The 16,037-nt window shown below is 37.0% G+C and overlaps 1 protein-coding gene across 1 annotated transcript in view; it reads left to right on the top strand.

The window, feature by feature from the left end:
- LOC107573443 (metal regulatory transcription factor 1-like) overlaps positions 1-11,054 on the top strand; it is a 27,259-nt gene extending 16,205 nt beyond the window's left edge. The window contains exons 5-11 of the mRNA XM_016259877.1: positions 896-1,027; positions 1,295-1,368; positions 4,023-4,153; positions 4,254-4,328; positions 4,412-4,573; positions 7,952-8,009; positions 9,860-11,054. Coding sequence (XP_016115363.1) covers positions 896-1,027; positions 1,295-1,368; positions 4,023-4,153; positions 4,254-4,328; positions 4,412-4,573; positions 7,952-8,009; positions 9,860-10,257 — 1,030 coding nt within the window. The 3' untranslated portion in view covers positions 10,258-11,054. The remainder of the gene's footprint in view (positions 1-895; positions 1,028-1,294; positions 1,369-4,022; positions 4,154-4,253; positions 4,329-4,411; positions 4,574-7,951; positions 8,010-9,859) is intronic.
- The last annotated feature ends 4,983 nt before the right edge of the window (positions 11,055-16,037 follow it).

Here is a 16,037-nt window from a genome sequence, read left to right as displayed (position 1 = left end):
ACTGATAATAAATCAGCATATTAGAATGATTTCTGAAGATCACGTGACACTGAAGACTGGAGTAATGATGCTGAAAATACACTCAGCTTTGCATCACAGGAATAAATTATATATATATATATATATATATATATATATATATATATATATATTTAAATCATGGCTGTAATACAAAATTTTCTTCTTTTTTTTTGCTTTCATGACAGATTTGTTCAAACACATTAATCGAGACACTACTAGATTAAGTAAGAATATAATAACTATGTAATATAGTGCACATTTATCAAAATTCTCCTCTCTAAAGTAATTTGTTCTTTCTGACTAATAAGTTTATAGACATTAAATGGCTTTTCAGAGGTAAATGTAACATGCCATTGTTTGAATGCTGTTTTATTGACTTTACTGTCTTCATGTGGTTGAGTGATTAAATGAGACTTAATACATTTCATTAAGTTGTCAGTAATTTGACACCTTCTGATATTCATTCATGTTTTATTCATGCTATAACTAGTAATAAAGTCCTCTGCACTGCTGCTTCAATTGATCTCTCTGCGATATTAAAGAGTGTCAAAATGGCATTTATTAGCTGCGTCTCATTTTGGAGGCTTTTGTCAGTTGATGATGAATACTTGATCTAAGAATCAATATCAACATCATTAAAATGAAGATTGATTAAAATGTATTCGTCAATATTGTAAACCCAGCCCTTTCTTGTTGCTTGAAACTTGGTGAATTGCATCTAGTTACTTCATAACTATGCCTAGTTATGATCTATGCCTCAGAATCTTCATTATTTGTTCACCCATACATAGTTCATTCATTTGTACTTTGTGTGAAGGTATCTGCTCAATGACTAAACCTGATCACTGCATGATTTTTGTGTTGCTCTCATCAGACTGAAAGCACACCAGAGGCTGCACACTGGGAAGACATTTAACTGTGAATCAGAGGGATGCACCAAGTACTTCACCACACTCAGTGACCTGAGGAAGCACATCCGCACACACACAGGCGAAAAACCATTCCGGTGAGGAATATCTGCTTGATTTATAGTCAAGTCAAGTCTGCTTTATTGTCAATTCTTCCACATGTACAGCACCTGATCAGAGGTGTGATCAGAGCATTCACGCTGACAGTAGTTCAGAGCATTCACCTTGAATGTGCAGCAAGTATCATTGAAAGTGGAGACAGTGGTCTGCTTTCTGATACAGCTGGATACTGCAGTCATAAATTATAAATGTGGTTTGTTTGCGTGTTAGTAAAGATTGAGGTGCTGTTGTGTTTGTGTCTGCAGGTGTGATCATGATGGCTGTGGTAAGGCTTTCGCTGCTAGTCATCACCTGAAAACACATGTACGGACACACACTGGTAAGAAACTGGCTGTCCATCCCATAAATGAACTCAAAATGAAAGCAATACACTGAAAAAAATCTGAAAACTTCTTTAACCCTCCAAAGCCTACTGTATCATATTTGATATGCTAATTTCTAAGGCCTCTAATTTATTAACATGATCAAAACTTTGCCTAAAAAACCTGTTGCACAATCTACCACATTCCTTCTGCCGTCTGATTGATAGTTTATACTTTTCTAGCAAGGAAAAGGCCTTTTAGTATAATTGTAAAAATTCATCTTGTTGGTTCACGTGACTTTATGCTGTGAATTCTTTCCTGACTTTTATAAAGTCAACATTAGAATAACTTTTATATTGTTAGTATTGTTTCAAGATAAACACTTACTGGACTGAAGCAACTTAACTTTACTTGATTGTCCAGACATCATTTTTTAGAAAAAGCATGTTCACATGTGAGTCAAATATGATCATCTGACTTTTGAGGAACGTTTATTTGTTCCTCTCTCAATCACCATTGTATTGCATTGCATTATATCTTTTGAAACTACAGAGCTTTGATCACACAACTAAGCATTAAAATCTCATATAACTGATATTTATATCATTTTATGTAAGTAGTTTTAATATTAATATTTAATATTAATATTATAACGAATTCCAACCTCTCAGAATTTCATCTTAGTTTTTAGCCATATAAATATTAGCAAGTGCACCAAATTGAGTATTTCTGCTTAGTTTGGGCCTCTGAATAAAACTGAGCTGTTTTCCCTCTTTGAATATGAGCTCCATAGTCACGCTAAATCATATTGTATCATAAAGTCATAAAAGCCTGATAAATCAAATATTATACTCAACCAAAAACACTTATGTTGAAACACTTAGAAACACTTCTCTTTTACCTTTTGTCTAAACTAAAGGTTCCTTTTAAAAAATTTAAAAATTCTGACCATTATTTCATTATTTTCATTTGCCTTTACAGGGTTAATCTCTTACAGAGGTTATACTATACAGTTTGTAGCTGTTCTTTTGAACTTTCTATCACAGTTTCCACAAACATATGCAGCAGCACATTGATAAGAATCTGAAATGTTTTTTGAGCAGCAAATCAGCAGATTATAATGATTTCTGAAGGATCGTGTGACACTGAAGACTGGAGTAATGATGCTGAAAATTCAGCTTTGGTCACAGTATTAAATTACATTTTTAACTGTATTAAAATAGAAACAAGTTTGTAATAATTTGTATTAAATTGTAATAATAGTTCAAATCTTACTGTATTTTTTAATCAAATGAATGCAGCCTTGCTGAGGATAAAAGGCATCTAACTTGTAAAATTAAATGATTGTTATTGTGGTACAAACAGTATAGAGAAGACACTTAAAATGCTTTAGCAAACTGTTACTAAAATAAAAGGAAAATAAAAAATATAAAAATAAAAAGTAATTCAAACCCTTAAAGGGGTCATATGATGCGATTTCAAGTTTTCCTTTCTCTTTGGAGTGTTACAAGCTGCTTGTGCATAGATAAGATCCCTGAAGTTGCAAAGACTAAAGTCTCAAAACCAAAGAGATATTCTTTATCAAAGTTAAGACTCTGCCACGCCCCCCTAAAACGGCTCGTTCTAACACGCCCCCACATATCTACCTCACTATGTGGAAATATTTGCATAATGCCGCCCAAATGTTCACGCAAAGATAGAAGGCGTGGTTTCAGTAACCGCAGTTAGTGTTGAAGCAGCCATGTCAGGGAAACGCTGTGTGTTTCTAGACGAAAGCAAAAGCACTTTATTTGGTCTTCCGAAAGTAGATGCATTTAGAAATCTTTAAGATTACTTACAACAGAACAGCAATGCATTTTATGGACGACCGTTTCGTGAACCTAGGAGAGGAGGTAATTCTGACTTTGCTATGACAATCTGGCGCTTCTGAATCAGCTACTGTTTTGTTGTTAGTTTAAGTATTTGCTATTGACTGTTCAAATGCGGAGTTTTGCGCATCGTTTGTGCGCGAGCGAGAGAGAGAGAGAGAGAGAGAGTGCCGAGAGAGAGAGAGAGAGAGAGGGTCACATCACAGTGGAGTCAGCTGTCTTAACCGCGGCTTGTGTACTGCAAACACATACCAGCTTCATCACTGTGTCTGTCACACGACTCTGTTCCCCTTTCGGACTCTGTCTTTACAGTTATTTTGAAAGACGAAGCTAGCGATTATGGTAAGGGGCGTTACATTTCCGGCGAGTGCTTGCGGTGTTCGGCCAATCACAATGCACTGGGTCAGTTGGCCAATCAGAGCAGACTGCGCTTGTCGGAAGGAGGGACTTTGTAGAAAACGAAGCGTTTGAGAGAGGCGGGGCATAGAGGACCTACAATAATGTACAGTATTTGAAAAATAATGTGTTTTTTGAACATTAAAGCATGTCAACATATTCTGTTACACCAAATACACAAAATAATGATCTTTTAAAAAGCATCATATGACCCCTTTGATAAAAAACTACAATAGTATTTCAATAATACTAAAGTGAAACATTGTAAAAATCTGGTTTAAATGTCTGTAAAATGTATCTTAATAAATACTTAAGTAAATGAATCTGGCCTTATTTCCAAAAAATTATCTTATTTAGACGAGAGAGCTTCTCCAGTTCTTCTCTTATGGTGTCTTTTTCTGTTCCAGGAGAGAAGCCGTTTTTCTGTACGAGCGATGGCTGTGAGAAGACCTTCAGCTCTCAGTACAGCCTGAAGAGTCACATTCGGGGTCATGATAAAGGTCCAGCATTCACCGTGAGCAGTCATTCGCTGTCAGAGGTGCACACTCACACAATCACAGCCCACTCTGGCTGCTTTGTTACATGGCTGCTTCAGGACAGTGGTCTTAATTGATACTGTTGTACTTGTTCTATTGCAGGATGCGAATCACTCACTGTGCCTCAGTGATTTGAGCCTCATTTCCACAGACTCTGAGCTCCAAGAGAACCACAATGTGAGTGACGTCCTCATTTACACAGAGCTGTTTTCAGTCGTCTCTCAGATACGAGTTCATCTCAGCACATATTCGTGTCTCAGTCTCAGGGTTTGGATCTGAACAGCGTCACCCCCATACGAATCTTTGAGCTGATGTTCCAGAGTCCTGAGAACAGTGTCAGCCCGGACGACCCGAAGCCCACAGGCAAGAACTTTGAGCTCACTGTGTTCAAAAACACCGGGTCATTCCTGTTATGTAGTACGGTTTGAATAAGTGAACAAGCATTTGTTAGTGTTTTGTGTAATCTATTAAAGTCTTTGTTTTAATAATTTTTGAGTATACCAGACTTTCAGAGATTTTCTCAGGCACTTGAAATTTATACTATAAACATGATGGAAACATGTTAACTAGGATTGGGTCGATAGACGATGGCTGACGGACATCACGATTTTAAGCCGGCATCGTGATTCCCCTCCAACTATGTGCTGTGCTGAACACACGTTCAGATGGCGCACTGGTAGCACGTATGCACAGATATTTACACGTGATGTTAGCCATGATAGGGCACTGTCCTTGGTTAGCTTTCCACCAAGTTAGTGTGTCTTCTTCTCCATCAATAGCCATTTCCTGTAGGTATATCGACATCTCTGCTTCACCTTTTTGAGCAGCGGTGAGCAAGGCTGCTGTAGCTGCTCTTTTCCCAAGAAGGCTGCCCAGTGAACCCTTTTTCTTAGGCGGGGTGCCAGCACCTGATTCCTCTTCCTCTTCTCTCCCTTGTTGCGGACCGGGTGTCAGACTTGCACGTGTTTCTGCTGCAGCCGCCATCTTTGCTACCAGTTCAGTTTTTGTGGCACTTAGCTCGGGTGGCTTCATGTGATCCCTATATCTTCTCTGGTCAAGCAAGGTTGCTTTGCACATCATCTTCTGGGTGGCATCATGGCCGTATTTGCCTTCCATTTGCTCCAAGATGACACGCTTCAGGTCGGCATTGAATTTGGCATCCTGCTCTGACTCCTCCAGCACACCTTCCAGGTGGGCTAACATGGGCAGAAGTGAGGAAACACGTAGTTTTCTCTTGAGAGAATATCTGTAAACTCCGCTACTGGCTTCAACCCGCTGTTAGCCGCTTCCAGAACACTTATGTCCTGCCATGTAAGCTCCGGGAGCGGGCGGCGGCTTTTGTACTGAGCAAACACCCTCTTTCTTGCACCTGCTTTAGGATTATCTCCACCATTTTCTGTCTGGAGCCCCATCATGTTGCACAGTCCTGTCAGGGAAACATATTCAGCAAACTTTTAAGTAATTATAGTAGCTATTCAACCAACTTCTAAATAATTATACCGGATAGGCTATTTACAATGCACACATTTACGTTTTTCTAATCACGGCTGACAAAAAGGTACAAAGCCTCCCATGAGGTGATCACACAATGTAAAATCAGCTTAACATATAAGCTTAGTTATGCAAAATCCGTGTATCATTCGTTCAGTTAATTTTCAATTAAGAATCCACAAATCAGAAAACAAAAAACAACTTATTTCATTATTTCTTTACAAAACCAAAACGAAAAAACAAATAATGACTTGATATTCGTATTTCGTTTCTATGCAAATTAAAAATGGGGAATAAAAATAATGACTATGAAATATCAAAATCAATTTCATTCCTTAATAATGGTCCGTGTACGTAGCGTTCATTCGTTTTTTGATTTAAAATTGAAAACAGAAACATGAGAAAATGGCACCATTTTCATTTTTCGTTTTTTTTTTTTAACGCAAAAACAAGAAATCGCCTTGATTTTCCATTTTTACATTCAGGGGTAGAAAATGGATAAACCGTTTGAATGAAATGAAACACCCCTTTCCACTGATTAGTCAAGCAAACATCAAATGGTGCCGTTGTCTTCAGTTCTGTGCAACAGAGTCCTCCGCTGTTAAAGCGTTTATTGCAACCCCTGCGTTCATCTCCCTCTCATCAAACAACCAGACTAACAAATAAAACACACTGTTTTGTGTCTAAAATGAAAATCAATTCATACTCCTTATTAATGAAACTGTACTGTCTAAAATAAAAGTTATGACTGCTGCGTAATCACACTAAAATCAATACTGGTCTGCACTTCACTATAATGTAAATGCATTCGCCCCGTGTTGTCCAGTGTGTCACACAGCTTTGCCACACAGATTTTGATAACTGGACAGCTAAATAAAATGTGCTGTGCGCCAAAGAAATAGACTAAAAGGTAGGTAGGGATGCACCGATACCACTTTTTCCAGTGCTCGCCCGATACCGATACTTTTATTTTTGGTACTTGCCGATACTGAGTACCGATACCCATATTTTTATTGCATTTGTACATTTTTTAAATATTGGGTAAAGAAACCAAAAGAGTATGTATAATGTTAGTTGGTTAACTTCATTTATCAAATAGATACAGTCAAGCCAAAATTTATTCAGACACCTTCAACATTTCTCAAATTATCACAGTTTATTTGCTATAGTTTAGAAAATGGTAATAAAACATGACAAGAATTCAGAGTTAAACTGTGTCAGAACAAATTCAGCTTGATAATGTCAGATAACTTTGATAGAAAGGTATGTAATGGATTACGATCAACGCAAAATTATTCAGACAGCTGTTAGTATGACAGTATTTACACAACTACGAATACTTAGCCGGGCAACCCTTAGCCTTAATGGCAGCTTTTTTTTTCAGTATTTTTTTTCCCAGACTTTATTTTGCTGTCCTCACTTACATAAATGAACTATAGTGTCCTGCTCCCACTAGTAAAAAAATATAAAAAATTATATCTGGTCTCTGAATAATTTTTGGTTTGACTGTATATCCTTTGGTTATTTTCACACTTAATTATGCCCATTAAAATGTATTTTATAAGTTTTTGTTACTTTCACTGTTCATTGTTTTGCTCTATGTACATCATCTTTAATTTGCACGTATTTGTACTGATGCAGAATAGTACAGCCTAGCGCATTTCATTGCGCTAGTTTTTAACATTTAGTTTTAATACAAATGATGCATGTGCTAAGTGAGTGAACATCAAAGATCACTCAACAGAAGTGAGCGGGCTCTCTCTCCCTACCGTTAAGTAACTTGTGCATTGTTTTACTTATTTGTTTTTTACATATCCGACCGAACTACAAACTTTCCAGTGATGTCTGTGAGAAAGGTATATTCACTTGACAAGCTCGCGCATCTGCGGCGCCACGCGCTCAATCCACTCAGCGTGCTTTGTTTATCAACTCGTGCACATCAGCTATACAGTCAATACTGAATGTTTAACATTGTTCATTGCATACATATACTTCGTAGACATCCTTAACCGCTAATAACTCATTCTGCTGTCTGTTCTTCTGTTGTCGGTGTTTCTTTGTGTGTGTGTGTGTGTGTGTTAAGTTTTTAAGTTAAGTAAACCTATTTCACTGCTTGCTTTAGCTTTTACAAATTATGCTAATCTTGCCAGATATACATGTCTGATTATATTGCAAATATTCTATTCATATTTTCAGCATTAGATTGTTTTGCAGTAGATCTTAATAATCATCTAGTTCAGGTTTAAATTAATGGAACAAATGTATTTATTCTTCTCAATTTTTGACATTACTACTGCTTTTATTTTCAGGGCCCAAAAGTAGAGAAGGTCTTTTTTACAACAGCCATACCAGTCGGTGGACATTCAGGTATGATTGAATATATGTTGTATTATTTTATTGATTTTAATGAAAGTTTAAATGACAACAGAATAGGGCTACATGATTAATTTAATTGCGATTTAAGGTTAAAAAACACATTATTTTCCACATACTGTACATTATTGTTTCTCCTCTATGCCCCGCCTTTCTGAAACGCGCCGATTTTTACAAAGCTCATCGGTCTGAAAAGCAAGGTGTGCTCTGATTGGCCAGCTATCCAGTGCGTTGTGATTGGGCGAATACCTCAAGCGTGTGACGGAAATGTTACGCCCCTTACCATACTGTGATGATGCCGTGTCCCGGCCGGCGCGATGAGACAAAACCAATAAAACCCATTATAAACGAGGCATTTGTTGCATCCAGTGGGGACATAATTACTGATTATAATGACTTATACTGTCTTTTTACGCGTTGCATCGCGCTGGGTGAACATAAAACCATGTCTGCATTTGTGATCGGAGAAATGACAAACAACAAGCGCTACTCTACACTGCTCAAAACTCACGTTTGAATCATCAGTGGCAAATCCTTTCAATATGAAAACGTACTTACAGGCTGTGAGTCAGCATTATTTGTCAGCGTCATAGACTGGTCAGCATGCACACCGAAGGGGAAACAGGGGAACTGCATTCACTGGAACACCGGCATTGTAGGCTACTCTCCCAGGAAACAGTTCTCATCCTCCCTAAAATGCGTTGCACACATCTGAATATTTGGTTCTGGAACAGTGTTGTAAATACAACTTAACCACTGATTTCTAGTCATGTCCTCTTTTGGAAGACCAAACAAAGTAGTTTCACTTTCACAACGAAACACAGCATCTCCAGCAACAATACTACAGCAAGAATCAAAGTTACGCCTTCTTTCTTTGCGTGAACATTTGGGCGGCGTTATGCAAATCTTCCCACATCGTGACGTAGACATGTGGGGGCGCGTTTGAACGAGCTGTTTTAGGAGGGCGTGAACGAGTCTTAACTTTTATAAAGAATATCTCTTTGGGTTTGAGACTTTAGTCTTTGCAACTTTAGGGATCTCATCTATTCACGAACAGCTTGTAACACTCCAAAGAGAAAGGAAAAATCTAAATTGCATCATATGACCCCTTTAATATTCTCAATCTGGCAACCATACACCACCAAACCATATCTCTCTCAGTAAATAAGAAAATGCTGTCAACAGTTTGGAGAAAAAAAAAAAAAAATTCACCATGTTTTTTCTTAGAAATGTTGATATATCAACAAACTCCTCTGTAAAAAGTATATAGATGGGGGAAAATGTCATGTTTGGTGTATATAAGTGCTGCTGAAGTAAGGATTTCTGACTAATTTTGAGAAAATGGCCTTTAAAGATAAGTGATCGAAATCTGCAGACAAATAGATAGTGTAATAAAATATAAGTGTATTTTGGATGTTTTATTTCTGCTAGTCTGAAACGACACTTTGTGAAAAGCCAAATAGCCCAAAATCCCAAAATTGACCAGTTCATGAAAAAACAGTTTTTACCTGCAGTGTCTTGCCTTAATAGAAACACTTTACATAGGTGGAATTTTTGGTGCTATTATTTAAAATTCCACTGTTTAAACTTCTGAGAGAACCTGCTATTTTTACCTATTTTCTCAATTTAGAAAATGTGTTAATTTACATGACAAATATAATAAATCAGGAAACTACAGTATATGTTGTCATTCTCTTTATTTGTGCAATAATTCTGATCAAATGTAAAAAGAAAATAATCACTATTATATTTTTGAGCAAAATAACCAAAGATCAGTTTACTCATTATCATGCAGCCCTACCACAGAGAGCGTCTCTCACAGGTAGCTGTTGTGGTTGTTTCAGGGAACGCAGTGCAGCAGATTGGTCTGAGTCTGCCGGTCATCATCATAAAGCAGGAGGAGTCCTGCCAGTGTCAGTGTGCCTGCAGAGACTCCGCTAAAGACAAGAGCGCTGCCACCTCACTGGAGAAGTCAAAGAACACGTCGCCTCCTCCTGCTGCGCCTCCTCCAGCCCTCCCCGAAGAACCTCCATCTTGCTGCCCATCCAAAGAGAACCCCGCTCAGCCCCAACAGGACAACCTGGCCGTTCCGGTGACCCCCAACACCCCCAGCGATGGCCTGGCCGGCATGGATGTCTCAGATCTGCTCAGTCCAGACACCACAGCCAAAATAGAGGCTCTGCTGATGGTGGCGGATGAGTTCTCCATGCCTGATGGAGGCGGCGGCAGCAGCGCCCCCTAGAGGCTCAGGCCTCACTCTTCATCTGTACTGTGTACAGATGGGTATCTCACATACACCTGTACCTCTGCTATAGGCACGCATCTCTCCCCAGGCCTGTGTGATCCTGATCCGAGTGTGTGGTTTTTGGTGCACTTTTAAGGGAGCGTAGCAGGCGGAGCAGTCTAGGGCACCAGGAAAAGTAGTTTAGTTGCTTCTCATAATGATTTGAGTGTCGGTAGTGTTTTAAACCCGCTGTTTTGCTAGTTTATTTCAAAGATTATTTAAAGATCAGAATCCGATTATAGAGATTCACCATATAAAACCAAACAAGTTTTTGCCCGGCCACATACTGTACTTGAGTTTAAACTTGAAACCCACTACACATTAGTTCACTGGTGTATCTGAGACTTCAAAAGCAAGGCCTTCATCACAGTTTATGGGTAATGAAGTCATCTAGGAAAAGTCCTGCACATTGAAACATTGAAGTATTTTATGTGTAATTTATTAGGAAGGCTGCAGTGCTCATAATAATAATAATGTGATTGAGATATTTTATTTTATAGTTTGTCATTCTGGATAAACTGCAATGAACATTTACCTGCCTTTTAAATGTAATTTAGAGGTTTGTTTGGCTGCCTATAATTTAGTATTTAATTTTATATATGTTAATTTATTAAAATACTCAATTGTTGGATAAATGTAGCTCTCTTTCCCAACTTTTCACAAAATGTTCCTTTTCTGTTTCCCCAAACTAGGCAGATTAACTCTCTTTAAGTGAATCTCACAAAACTGGCTTGAAATTTTCTGGGTCATATTTCCCACAATCCAAAAAAATATATATAAAATGGGAATTTTTGCATAAAGAATATTAACCCTATTTAATTTTTTTTTTTAATATATTAGTGACAATTTCATACCCAGTTCCCATTATAATAATGTAAAACAATAGAAAGTGTTTATATACATTATTTCAACTGAATTGAATTTAGACTGATTTTAATTTAAAAAAAAATTATATTGTCTAAGTATGTGTTAATATAAAGCCCCGCATATAACATGAGGGATAATAATATATATATATATATGAATTAAGAATTCATTCCCACAACATGTTTGTTTGAGGCCACAATTTAATAATTTGTTAACTCATTTTATTTAAATCGTGACCACTATTTACTAATTTATTCCCTTGTTTATTATTAAATTATAAATACGTGGCCATGAATTATTAAATTAGTAAATTGTGGCAATGAATTAAGAATTTGTGAGAATGAGTTATTTCATGGCCGCAATATGATTTTTTATTATTTATTTTTTTTCCCTGCATGTGATGTGTGGGGCTCCATATATTAATCAAATGCAAAAAAATGTCTTCATGCAAAAAAAAAAAAAAAATTTTTTTTTCCTTTTGATTTTTGGAAGAAATATGATCACTCTTGAATACTCCGTGATGGAATCAAATGCTTTTGCCTTTGTGATGGGCATGTGGTTGGGTTTCCTTGCTTTTTTTCCCCTCATTGTTTGTTACAGATCTGTTTCCCTCCTCTCATCAGTGTCTCCCTGCACTTTTCCTTTCGCGAAACCCGTTTCTAAACCCGCGTGAGTCTCTTGTGACCCGCTCAGGGATACAGAAAAACAAGCAGCGGTATATTCTGAGATGATGTGTGTGTGTGTGTGTGCATGTGTCTTTCTGTATTTATGGGTTCCTGACCATATAAGCAGACACAACTCATCAGACCTGTTGTTTTTAACCTGTTTGTAGTGCACTACCCAGCCACGGTTCAACGCCGCTTGTTTGCCCCTCATTTATATACCACTGCTGTATAGCGGTTCTAAAGAGATGACCGTCATGTAAATACATAGTACATTTGAAATGATAAATGTTTAAGCCTTTAGATTGTATTTGTATTTTTGTATAGAACTATGAGAAATCAGACTTTGGGTGTGAGATGAGATGAGAGACGTGACTCTGCACTGCCTTTACTGTCACCTGTGCGTCTCGTATGCAGTATGTAGTATTCCGCAGATCCTTGTGTTTCAGACTCAAGTTGGACAAGAATTGCCTTACAACTCATGATAGTTATTTTATTTCAGCATGGAGTAGACATGGAGAGTTTGAATCGGATAGATATTACTGAGCGAGCCTTTTCCTATCCAGTGCCAAATTAAACCGTGAACTGACAGTGAAGCTACATTACGCTGGTCGAATCTGTGTACGTCACTCAATCAGTAGCTTTATTTATCCACTACATATTCTTTTTAAATATCTATTAATGGGACCTGTGCAAACCTAGTACTAAGTGCAATCTGTTTGAACAACGCTGTTTTTCGCTAATAAATGCACTTACTTTGGGGTCCAGCCAATATGATGAGCAACTGTACCGGAATAATAATAATGCACATGCTTTCTGACCTTATTGTTTGTTCACATTTTCGCGTAGGACTCTAGTTTTGACAATTTACTAAAGTACATGAAAGATTCATTTTGATCGAAGCCAGTTATTATTCATCACCTAACAAAAATGGGTAACTATGCAATGTCATGGAGCATATAGAAAAAACCAAACCACGCCATCTGTACATGTTCATAAGTAAAATATCATGTGTGAGCATTCAGTGGTGATGTAGAGAAACAGCCGTGTCCTGTTGAGTATTTCATGTTTAAAAGCCTTTGTTTTTTTCCTTACGTCTCGCCTATCAAAATGTTTGTGTTGTGTACAGTTATGTTTGATGTGACTTTGTATCTGGGCATTGCAATGTTATATATATATATATGTATATTTTTTTCCTAATGAAAATTATTGCTGCTTCAATGTAACTTTTTGTTCTTATTCGCCCCCACATGACATGAAAATCTTGCATTTGTTTTTATGTTGGAAAAATACTGGTGAAAGAACGATTTGTTTGTCCATCAAGTCCTGATTTTATTCTTGCTCGAGATCAGCTCTTGTTCATGTAAACCCGCAATGCTGTTTATAATCATTCCACTTTTTCCAAGTGCTGCCATCATCATCTTTTTTTACGTTTTCATTCACTCATGGGTCTTTCAAAAGGCATTAGCTTATGATTTGGTCAACAAACTAGCTTATTGAACCATATTCGCCCCCACATGACATGAAAATCTTGCATTTGTTTTTATGTTGGAAAAATACTGGTGAAAGAACGATTTGTTTGTCCATCAAGTCCTGATTTTATTCTTGCTCGAGATCAGCTCTTGTTCATGTAAACCCGCAATGCTGTTTATAATCATTCCACTTTTTCCAAGTGCTGCCATCATCATCTTTTTTACGTTTTCATTCACTCATGGGTCTTTCAAAAGGCATTAGCTTATGATTTGGTCAACAAACTAGCTTATTGAACCGTTGCTTTTTTCCATTGGTATTTATTCTGATTTTCTTCTGGTTCAGGCAGCATCAAGGACACTAGTCAAGAGGAAAAGTTGGTCTGGCATGTTAGTTGAGTCAGAAGCTTGAGGTAAAGAGGAAACAAATGCTTCCATAAGAATTGCTTTTGATACCCAAAGTGTGAGGAAACTGTAAAGATCTGTATTTTTAAAGAATGTATAATGTGAAATTTTTTCTCATATGCTTGTTTTGTATAAAGTATTATGGCAAAGTAATAACTTTTTGAATCAAAAAGCAATACAATACCAGTAAGATCCTGTCTTGAGTGGTTACATTATTTCACAAAGTTACACGTTTCAGAAAGAAAGCGCTCCATCCCAACACTTTCACATCAAGATGTTATTTTTATATACACTTGTAGGGTCTCAAATACTGAAAGGAAACAACTCAGTCATCCAGTCCTCGAAGTGATGCATTTTCAAGTCCTCTTTCCTACCAAAATAAACACTTGAATGAGTAGCGCTGCATTTTAAACACTAGAACACAACATTGAACACCTACAGCAACTATTTTCTGAATTTCCAGCAGGTCGTTTAGGATCATAGTGCAGAGCTGGAGCTGCTCCTGTCTGTCAGAGATCTTGCCATCAAGAGCCTCCAGATGTCTCACAGAAGGGCACTGTTTGAGAAATGTATTTAATAGTGGATTAAAACAGTAATTTTCAAAAAAAAAAAATTACCTGATTTGCAGGAAGATCTTTTAACTGGGTGTTTGTATCTTCAGTGTTTTCTGAAGTATGGACATTTTTTAGAAATAGCAACCTATGAAATGATTATTTAAATGTGTAAAACTATCTTACCTGTCACTGATGCCATTTTTAGTTTTTGGTTGTGATATGGTAAATCCAGCAGTGGTCTGTTTTAATTAGGCCTATATGAAATAGTCATTAGTCCTAATTAATTACCTCAGCAAGTTAATTATATTTATCGGCATTAACAAGATACACCTGGCTCATTTACACGGAATTTGTTGCTTTAACATGCACATCTAAATTTATAAGTAATTTACTCTCTTTGTTGTTGTTGTTGTTGTAACAGGACTTTTATTTTGAAGGGCTGTCGACTTGGCTTCCTGCTTTAAGAGCGCGTGCTGTGTGAGCTGTTTATGGTCTTCTTCTTCAGTTCCTGATATCAAGAATTAACATTTTAACTAGTGAAAATGTAATTGTTGATATCAAGAATTCATATCCTGAGAATGAATAAAAGTCAAAACGGCTTGCCATAGTTCGGCATGCTATGCCGCTTAGGAGCGCCAGCGTGAGTAACGAGCTGAAGACGAGAGTCCTGCGGCTATCCGCGCAGAGCCCCGGGGAGCAGCAGGGTAAGAGCCGTGCTTGTTCAGTCGATAAACTCTTCTTCAAGTACACTCGCCACACTAGTCATGCCATTTGTCTCTAAAATGTCCAACGGCTGGTATTTATCTTGAATAGACGCTCTGTGGTGGGGATGAGTTTCAATTAAGTTACTTTTTGTCATAGTTTTAACAAAGAGAAAATATCTGTCATAATGTCATAGCTAGGAATGTACGTGTTGTCAAAATATACAATTCTGAAAAAAAAAATGCAATGGTTTTCATAATGATGGATCTGAAAATTGTTTTGCAAAAATAAATGTATTTTTTTTTTAATGTGACACTTAACGTATATATTAAACAAGCAGTGTTGGGGGTAACGCGTTACAAGTAACGCGAGTTACGTAATCGGATTACTTTTTTTCAAGTAACGTTAACTAGTAAAGTAACGCATCACTTTTGAACTTACAGGAGAATATCGGAGTTACTTTTTCAAATAAGTAACGCAAGTACTAATTAATCCAATTTGTTGACCGACAGCTCTGGTGTCCGCATGCTGAGAGAAATCAGAAGATGTTACTGTAGTTCTAAAATAAATATGAATGTGCATTAATTCATCTCACTCACAAAATTAAAAAAAAACTAATTCAGTATTCCTCAAAATGAATAAAAAATGCTCGGAATATAACGCAAACCTGCAATAATTAAATGTTTACTAATATCCTTTATGTATTTAATCCCATTCTATAAAGCAATGTCTTTGCTTCTGACCTCTGATGATCCAGTTCAAGCGTACTAATAAGCACAAATTACTCTAGACGAACATTTGTGTGTCTTTGTTTATTGCTGAAGTGTTGAAATGTCTTCTTCTGCATTCTACTGTACTTTCCCTTCAGCCTGAGGCTTATTCATTTCACTTTGGCTGTGAAAGGCTTTTATATTTGCCAAAAAATATAACTTGTTTTTAAATCAATCAAGCAAGCCCTGTCCAGATTTCTAACGCAACGCATTACTTTCCATAAAAAGTAATTAAGTAACGTAATTAGTTACTTTTTTATGGAGTAGCGCAGTATTGTAATGCATTACTTTTAAAAGTAACTTTCCCCA

The sequence above is a fragment of the Sinocyclocheilus grahami genome, unplaced genomic scaffold (assembly GCF_001515645.1).
Source record: "Sinocyclocheilus grahami isolate Dianchi unplaced genomic scaffold, SAMN03320097.WGS_v1.1 scaffold1944.1, whole genome shotgun sequence".
Taxonomy (NCBI): Eukaryota; Metazoa; Chordata; class Actinopteri; order Cypriniformes; family Cyprinidae; genus Sinocyclocheilus; species Sinocyclocheilus grahami.
This window is presented reverse-complemented; position numbering and strand designations above follow the sequence as displayed.